At 51.0% G+C, this 9236-nt stretch overlaps 2 protein-coding genes across 2 annotated transcripts; both read right to left on the bottom strand.

The window, feature by feature from the left end:
* Positions 1–225: 225 nt before the first annotated feature.
* LOC115325296 lies at positions 226–2249 on the bottom strand. Its single transcript, XM_040212428.1, has one exon. The coding sequence runs from the start codon at positions 2215–2217 to the stop codon at positions 226–228; it is 1992 nt and encodes a 663-aa protein (XP_040068362.1). The 5' UTR covers positions 2218–2249.
* Positions 2250–3721: 1472 nt separating this feature from the next.
* LOC115318499 lies at positions 3722–5170 on the bottom strand. The gene has a single exon (XM_029978207.2). The coding sequence runs from the start codon at positions 5168–5170 to the stop codon at positions 3722–3724; it is 1449 nt and encodes a 482-aa protein (XP_029834067.2).
* Positions 5171–9236: the final 4066 nt, after the last annotated feature.

Below are 9236 nucleotides of genomic sequence, written 5' to 3'. Positions count from 1 at the left end.
TATTTTTGTCTCTTGTTTGGGCCTTTCCTGTCTACTTCCGCTGATCATTTTCTGGTTCGTTTGAAAATAAAACTTTCAGTTTATAGTCAGCGCCGTGTCCATGCACCTATTTTACTCGTATTTTCTTATTTATTTCTTCCGCTGCTTTCATTTTTGAAGATGATCAACCAACTCGCCCAGGAGGAGGAATAAACGTCTTTATTTGCCTGCAGAGCTAGGTCAAGCCTAGCCGGTGCGGCCCACACCATCCGACGCCCCAGCGCTGGGGGCCCGAGGTCGGACCTGCCTGCGCAGTAGACGCCGGGCCTGCTGGACGACCGCTACCTGGAGGTCCAGGCTACTAGCCATCACCCCGGCTTTGATGTCCGGCGGAAGCCCACTCGACGTGGCCGCCTCCGCCGGCCGAGTTTCACAGTCCCGCAACACTAGCTCCGCAGTTGCCCGCGCACCACACAGCACGCACTTATCACTTGAGTACACCTCAGGCGCCACATAGCGCCCCACCACAGGAGTAAACACGCACTCCACCTGCAACTGCCGCAACAGCACGGCATCCTCCCTAACCAAATCCCCGTGGGGCAGCGGGAACACCCGCCGTTCCTCCCTCCTGGTACTTAGCACTTCCCCAAAGCCGCTAAGCGAATACTCCGCGGCGCCCCCGAAGGCCCGGCCAAGCAGTTCTCGGGCCCTTCGGTCAGCATCCACGTTGCCCGCTTCGTGAGCGGGGCACCACACAATGTCCACCGCGCCCGTCGGACGCAGCAGCCTCTTGGCCACCACCCCAACGCGTCCACGCGCAAAGTTCCTTATCGCACTCATAGAGTCACTCATGACCACTTTGGTCCCTGGCAGGGAGGCCGCCCAACTAATGGCCGTCTCCTCCACCTCACAAATATTACTAGTTCTAACACTCACAGCGGAGAGCACCTCCCCACTTCCCGCCTTCACAGCCACAGCCACCCCCACTACCCCTCGAAGGGCAGCGTCAACGTATACAGTACTATCTTGTCGCCCGTACAACCTGAAGAGGGCCTGCGCTCTGGCCTCCCTTCGTCCCTTATCGCGCACAGGATGCATGTGCTTCGGCACAGGCCTAACCCTGACATTTTTCATCACCTCTCCCGTCAGTCCCCCGCCGTCAGACGCATCCTCCGCCAGCAGACCGACACGCCTCAAAACCCCCCTGCCAGCCGCAGTGCGCTCCAGCCTTTGAATCTGCGAAGCCCTGTGCGCCTCGACAATCTCCCCTACCGTATTGTGCACACCCAACATCTCCAGCTTCTTCGTGCTAGTGAAGGCATACAGCCCCAACGCAGATTTGTAAGCCCTGCGCACCATGGCATCCAGCTTGTTCTTCTCCCCCGCCCTCCAGCGAAGGTAGGGCGCCACGTACATGATGTGACTCAATACAAAAGCCTGAACCATCCTCATCACACCGGCCTCGCGGATACCCTTCCTCCTGCTGGTCACCCTCTGGATCATGCGCAGAGCAGACGCTACCTTACCCTGAATTTTCCCGAGCATGACCGAATTACCCGCCTTCTCCTGAACAAATAGCCCCAGAACCCGCAAAGCGTCCACCCTCGGGACGGGTCCCCCGCCGGCGATCAGCCGCATCTCATCCCATCTACAACGCCCAGCATAACACACGAGCAACTCCGACTTTTCGGGAGCACACTCCAACCCCGAACCCATCAGCGCCTCCTCAATAATCTCGATCCCTCGCTGCAGCGTACCCTGCACCACCTCCTTCCTCCGATTGGTGCACCACAGCGTAAGATCATCCGCATATATAGAGTGCGGAATCCCCTCCTCACAGAGACCGCGGGCGGCCCCCACCATCACTAAATTGAACAAGACCGGAGAGATGACGGAGCCCTGTGGGGTGCCGACACTACCCAGCTCCCCCTTACCAACATCCAAGTCCCCCGCCAGCAGCCGAGCCGTCCGGCCCGACAGGAAGTCCTTAACGTAGTTATAGCTCCGTCTGCCGAGCCCCGCATCCGCCACGCCGCGAAGGATGGCAGAATGCCGGACTCTATCAGACGCGCTGCGCAAGTCCAGACCCAGAACCGCGCCCGGCCGCCTCGGCTCAATCACCTCGTGGTACAACACCAACATCGCGTCCTGCGCCCCCAGGCCCTCCCTGAACCCGAACATCGAGCTCGGGAAGACCCCCTTGTCCTCCAAAAAGGATTGCCACCTCCGCAGTAACATGTGCTCCAGAACCTTCCCCACACAGGAAGTGAGCGAGATCTGCCTCAGGTTTTGGAGCCCCGGTGGCTTCCCACGCTTCGGAATAAGAACCATCTTGGCTTTCTTCCATTCCGCAGGCAGCTTCCCTTCCCTCCAGCACCTGTTGAAGAAATCAAGCAGGGCCTCCAAACACTCCTCAGACAAGTTACCAAGCATCTTATTATCCACCCGTTCCAGCCCTGGCGCCGACCTCCGATTAATCCGCAGCAAGGCAGCCCTAACCTCCCACAGCTCGAAATCCTTATCCAACTCGGCATTGTCAACCCCCGTGTACTCCGGGTGGACCTCCCTGCCGCAACTCGGAAGAAACGTATCCAACAACTGCCTTCTAACCCCTTCCTCACCAAGCTCCCTGACAGCCCGACCGACAACCTCCCCCATTCTCCTACACTGGAAGCTCCTCGTCTTGGACTCGTCCAGCAGGTGCCGCAGCAGCTTCCACGTGTCTCCACTATGCATCTTGCCCTCCGCCCTATTGCACACATCGTCCCACTGCTGCCTGGACAGGGCCTCACAGTGCCTTCGAATGTCTTCATTCTACTGCGCCACCCGCTTCCGCAGCGCACGGTTGTTCTTCCGCTCCCGCCAACGGCTCCGCAGAGAGTCCCGGGCTTCGACAAGCGCACCTAACCTGCTATCCACCAGCCCCACATCCTCCGACTCCACCACCACGGTCCGCTCAGCCGACCTGGCAGCGTCCACCAAACTCGCGGACCATTCCCCCAAATCGCTTATGTCCCCCTCCGGACCCAGCCGCCTGAAGGCATCCCAGTTCACCAACCCCTGGGGTCTAAACTCCTTCCTCCGAACCGCCAGGGGAACCGAGAGCTCCACCAAACGGTGATCGCTACCCAGATCCTCCAGCGCGTTCCGCCACTCCGCCCCGGGAGCGTCCACGAAGGCTAGGTCCGGGGTGGTATCCCTCTCAATCGCGTTCCGCGCGGGCCGCGTCGGCACCCCCGGATCCGTGACGAGGATCAGCCCCACCTCCTCCGCGTCTTGGAACAAATTCCTCCCCTTGACCGTGGTAGCCGCGTGGCCCAAGAACTCGTGCCTAGCGTTAAAGTCCCCGGAAACGACTAAGCCCCTGCCATCGGCCCAACGCGCACATCCATGCAGCAGATTCCTGAACCTCTGTCTGCCGAAACGCGGATTACTGTACACGTTGCACAGACAGACCCCCAATCTACCCACTAACACCTCGGTCAACACACTCTCGACGTTCTCGTCCCCCTTAAGCTCGTGTACTAGGACCGGAAGACTCCGCCGCACGAACGCGCAGACCCCATGCGGCGGCCCGCAGGACCCCCACTAGACCGGTACGTGACGTAGCCGGGGAGACTCACATCCTCCTGTACCACCTCCTGAACCATTATCACATCCGGCTTAACCCCCCTACCCCTAATGTTCTGCTGTAACCTGGCCCTCTTACTCCTAAAACCGTTACAGTTCCAGACCCAGATATTTAAGGTTGATGCCATTGTCCCTCTGAATTTTGCTGTAAAGTACCCTGCATCACCGTTAGCACCTTCATGATCGAAACCATTTTCTCGCTAAGCTGTTTCACCCCGTCTTCCACCAGACCGACACGGCCCTCAATCTCCTCAAACCTGTCCTCAACACCCTCCCCCCTACGTCTGCGAGCCTCCACACTCCTGCGCTTGGCGGGAGGGGCGGAGTCCTCCGGTGCCGAGGGAGGAGCCGAACTGTCCAGCCGACGAACCAAGCCCTCGACCAGTGCCTTCAGCTCCTCCACGGTCTTCACTAACTTCTTGTTCTCCCTTCTCAGCTCCACGACCTCAGCAGCTTGCCTACGATTCTCCTGACGCAACTTAGCAACCTCCCCCCGATCAGACTGCACCGCCTGGGCCCACGTGACCTGACCACTTGTGCTCCTGCTGCGACTACGTGCCGCCGGCCTCTCAGACTCGCGCGACCTCGAGCGAGACCTCCCCAGCCTAGGGTATTCTTCCGCAGAACCCCGCGGGGGAGGAGACGGCGGATCCCCGGACAGACCCCGCTCCGCCCTCTCCCACAGCCGCCTACGAACGATGTACGGCGTACGAAACCGATTCTTACACACCTTATCCCCGGTAACATGCGGACCCCCACACAAGCCACATCTGGGACTACACGCATGTCCCGGGTCCGGAGTTCCGCCACATCCCAAGCACCGTCTGACGCCGGGGGTTGGGCACACATCAGTTCGATGACCGACACGGCCACACATCTTGCACACCTCATAGTGCTTCCTGTACAGGGAGCACCGCAACACACTCCCGCCGTAGAACACCTGATGCGGCACTACGTCACCCCCAAAGATCACCACGACCGTTGCCGAAGAGCCGATACGCTCCGCCGCTCGCACCGTCGGGTTCCTGGGCCCGATGAGAAGTCGCTCAATCTCCTCCGCCGTATGGTGCACCGGGACGCCACGGATCACCCCCTTGACGGTGTCAAAGGGAGCCGTGACGTAAGCCCGCACTTCGTAGGACCTCCCCGCCACGCAGATACACGTCACCGCAGCATACTTGACCGCCCTGGCGTCGCTCCCCGTACTGATGACCACCACATTTTGCTGCACGTTCGGGCACTGCGTATCCAACGAGGCCTCCTCCTCCGAGATCCCAGCCGCCGCCCGGATTGCGTCCGCCACGACGACGATCGACGTCTTCCTCAAATCCAGGCCACCTCGCGGCCTCACCACCACCTTGTTCTCGCCCTCCAGTCCCACTCTCGGCATCCTCCCCATGCGCTCGACCTTCTCGATGACCTTCCGGGCCACGTAGGAACTAGGCCTGGGCTCCTTCTCCACCTGAGTACCCCCGCGTGCCCGAGCGCGCATCCAGCCTGCACAAAAATCAGGGTCGACATCCTCCCCGACCATCGAGACGACCGTCCGTCGGACCGCCATTCTTGGCCACATCCACCGTAGAACCGCCGAGAGGATCCTCCATGTCGACGTGCTCGAGTTAGGCCTAGCGGCCCCACCCGGCCGGCGAACACGCAAACTCCCACAAAATCGCCAAAAATCGACACTCACTCACTGCCGATACCTCCCCGTGACCGGGAAGACTTGCTCGTTCGATTGGCACCGAAAATTCCGAGGTGTCGATGATTTGGACGCAATAAATCGATTAGCAACACGGGGCCGATGAGAAGCACGTCTTCCGTAGGTAACAGCAGACAGCGCCCCCAACCAACTCGCCCAGCTTACCGCTTTGTTAAAATTCAAATGTACCCGCGCTTTTTGCTGCCATGACGTCAGTGGAAGGCAGGCTTGAAGGTCGAGCGGCAGCCTAAAAATTATCTATACCGAACTTATTTCTTTTGTGCTGCTGCGGCGGTGCTAGGGTTAGCTTGCACTTTATTTGACAACATAAAACTGCTTTTAATAAGTTGGGTACAAAATCTGTAGTCAAAAGACTGATCCCCTGCTTCCCGCCGAAGTCTCTTTTTTTATTGTTGCCAGTACGGACTTTCACTTTGAAAGACACGGTGAGAGAAGCAAAACAAAAACTTCAATACCTTCGCGAAAAAAAAATATTTCAGCACAATATTTGGGTTTCTATTTTAGCGATCGTTTGTTGGGGTGTTTAGAAAATCGCGGACTATGAGGAAAACGCCGGAGTGCCTGCTAAGCAGCCGTATAGGTTTCATGGAGGTGACACGAAAATTTATTTGATTTGCTTAAGGTACTCTTGTTAGTTTTATTGATTTAAAAAGATACGTTATTGTGTTACAAGTTGTTTGCAATCACAAGATTTGTGAAAGCACTGTTAAATTTATATCTATATGAAGAAAAAGTAGCCTCTTTACCATTAAGCATATAGATATGAAATAACATTGTAGCAGACTAGGTAGCTCGATAAAGGAAAACCCAGCTTGGCACATGCATGGGAATTATAAGGGCCTAACCTGGGCATAATACGGTTTTGCTCCAAGACATTGTAATTAGTGTAAAATCACTTGTATTTTGAGTTTCTATGCTTTTCTCTGGTTTGCCACATAAGTGTCAGACTCGATCCAAATTTGCAGCACATGGACCAAGGAATGAGGATTGGAGCTTAAAGTGGCACTTGTTTGGCAATATAGGCACAAAGTTGCAACGTGAAAAGCGAGCAACGAGAAGCAAAAACTAACTGCGGCATTTCTCTTGGCGATGTAGTCGCAAAGACGCGAGTTAACAGCCTGACTACCAGCAGTAAAGCCAAACTTAAGCACTTTTTGGGCAAATTATTGCCATGATACCCAGGCTTCGGCTAATGATGATAAACGTCGGCTGAGTCTTGGCTTCTTCGAGCCGAAGATTCGCAGACGAAAGCCACATTTTGGCCCTTAGAGCTCTGGTGAGTGGGTCCGCTTTACAATTGAGAGAGACAAAACCTTAAAGTACTCATACATCCGAAAGTGCAGTACAACTTCATATTGATAAGCCTGCCAAAAAGCTGCGTTTGTATTGTCAACGGAAAAAGATCCACGTTTGCCACGCTAGTGTAGTGGTTCTAAACCACGGATATTAAGGGGAACCAATTTAGATCGACGGAAGTGATGGGAGATCTGTCCACCCGAGGGCAGGCCCTAGTGAAAAAGCCATTTGTATGACAAATTCCTTGTGTCCAATAAACACATATGAATCACATAAGATATATAAGAACATAGAAGAACCAAATAAGAACTATATATAAAATATACACGATATGTAGTAATATATAAGAACCATATAAAAAACTCATAAGAAAATTCTCAAGAGTTCTTGATATGGTTTTTATATGTTGTTATATATCTTATATAGTTCTTGTATACTTCTTATATGGCTCTTATATGGCTCTTATATGGCTCTTATATGTTATCGCATATCTTGTATGATTCATATGTGCTTATTGGATACACACATTTTTCATACAAATAAGATGTTTCAATAGGGGGCAGTATTGAACGATTACAAGAAAAAAAAGTCAATGAAGATAATTAAATGTGTGCAAACCAACTTTGCAGCCCCCAAAACAGATAACAATCGACCCTACTGTCGGCGAAAAGGGACGGCGAAAAGGATCTACAAAAACTCTTTATTATTTCCGTTTTCCCGCTAACTTTGAAGGGTAAATTGATATTAGGTGAACTATACACCTATTTAGCATCCCCGTTCAGTTAAGCGGGAAAACTGACGTCACGTTACCTATACATTAATTCAGCTTATCTGCTATATTTGACGGGAAAATTAATGTCACGTGGCCTGTCGTTCCGTGACCTAGACACCAATTCAGCTTCCCGCCTAAATTTGGCGTGAAAATCATGTCACGTGACATCACGCCATGCGAACTATATCGATTTAATTTTCCCACCAAATTTAGCTGAAAAATGGTGTTCACGTGAACTCACTACAGTGTATATAGTATTGTACAAAAAATTAAAACAATCATTGCATTTCGTTCATTATCAGACTTTGAAGGTAAAGGTCTTTGCAGTTTGTTTACATTCTGATTTATACTTTGTGATTATAATTTATGCTTTCTCTACAATGTAATTTATACTCCGCTTTCTCGGCGTATTTTCTTTTAAATAAATAAGGCAGATCATTATAATCATCTGCGGAGAGCCCATAGAGTAATTAGGAGGTGAGAAGAAATTTTTTTCAAATGTATTTTTGGGCGCATATGAGGTAGGTTATGGTGTGAAAGTATCACATAACTACCATGAGATCAGCAACAATACAGGACGCATATATAAAGGAAACAACATACAAAAATTTAAGCGTGTCACTAATATATTACGTGTCGAATTCAATGTTTGAATTGATGTCAGCTTTCTTAAAGATGTTACTTTTTTAAAGTGTGGTCAAAATTCTTCGCTAGCTTGGTACTCTCCAAAGAATAATAATGTTTAACCAATCTTAAAGAGGCATCTAAATTTTAAGATTAGTAAGGATCTTAAGCTGACTAACTACCTGCTATTGATTAATAAAAAAATTGTCTAAATTCGAATCTTAAGTCGTGTATAAAAGCTTTGTACCACACAAGAGCAAAGTGCCATAACGGTTCCAGAGATACTAACTATATAGAAAAAAAAATTGCCTCGTCCACAAAACAGTTTTAGCTATTAATTTTGGCCGTGACATAAGCGTAGAACGAAATTTACCCATATATGCCATTCACCAGCTTGAATGTTTTGTTTTCTTTCTTCAGCTGCATAATCACGGAAATCATGGAAATATCAATGTATTTTTGTATTGCTATGGGTAATGGTGTCAGAATAACAGACACAGAGCATTGTAAAAATTTGGTGATTGGTTGTTTATTTCTTCATTCAAAATACTTGTATGTGTGCTGATTCTGTCATGACGGATACAATGCAGGATGTAGGATGTTTATATTCGATTTACGATAGACAGTTTACATCAGCCCTAGATGCCACGAACTCCTTCATAGCCACCTCCTAATCCACGTCCTCCTCCGTATCCACTTCCGAAGCCGCGGTTGCCTCCGTATCCTCCACCGAAGCCACGTCTGCCTCCGAATCCTCGGCCATACTGAGCAGTCGCTAAGCTGCACAGCGCTGCAATGACCACTAAGGTAAGGAGGATATTTTTCCACGACATCATGTTGATGTTGGTTCCTGCAGAGAAAACAAAATTGATAACATGCATCTTAAAGCTAAATAGACGGTCATATTACTTCCCGCTGCAGGAACTGATTGACATGAAAGCCTTTCAGAATGGGAATCACTGTGCGTAATGAACAAACCAGCACAATACAGATTATATTAAATTTATTGTATAAAAAAAGCTGCTTTATTCTTCGCTACCCTATTTAGGATTATATTATAATTTATATCTCCTGCATCATAGAAGTTCCAAAGATATAAAAAGAGATCTATTATGCACAAAAAGTCGCCATATATTTCTAATGTCCAATTCGTGAGTGTAAATGGCTCATTGCTTGGAATTAGTAGCCTGATAAGGTTCTCCACATCAGAGATAC

The sequence above is a fragment of the Ixodes scapularis genome, unplaced genomic scaffold (genome assembly GCF_016920785.2).
Source record: "Ixodes scapularis isolate PalLabHiFi unplaced genomic scaffold, ASM1692078v2 PGA_scaffold3__209_contigs__length_174095766, whole genome shotgun sequence".
NCBI classification, from domain to species: Eukaryota; Metazoa; Arthropoda; class Arachnida; order Ixodida; family Ixodidae; genus Ixodes; species Ixodes scapularis.
Note: the sequence above shows the minus strand (reverse complement) of the source record. Positions and strands in the feature narration are given on the sequence as shown.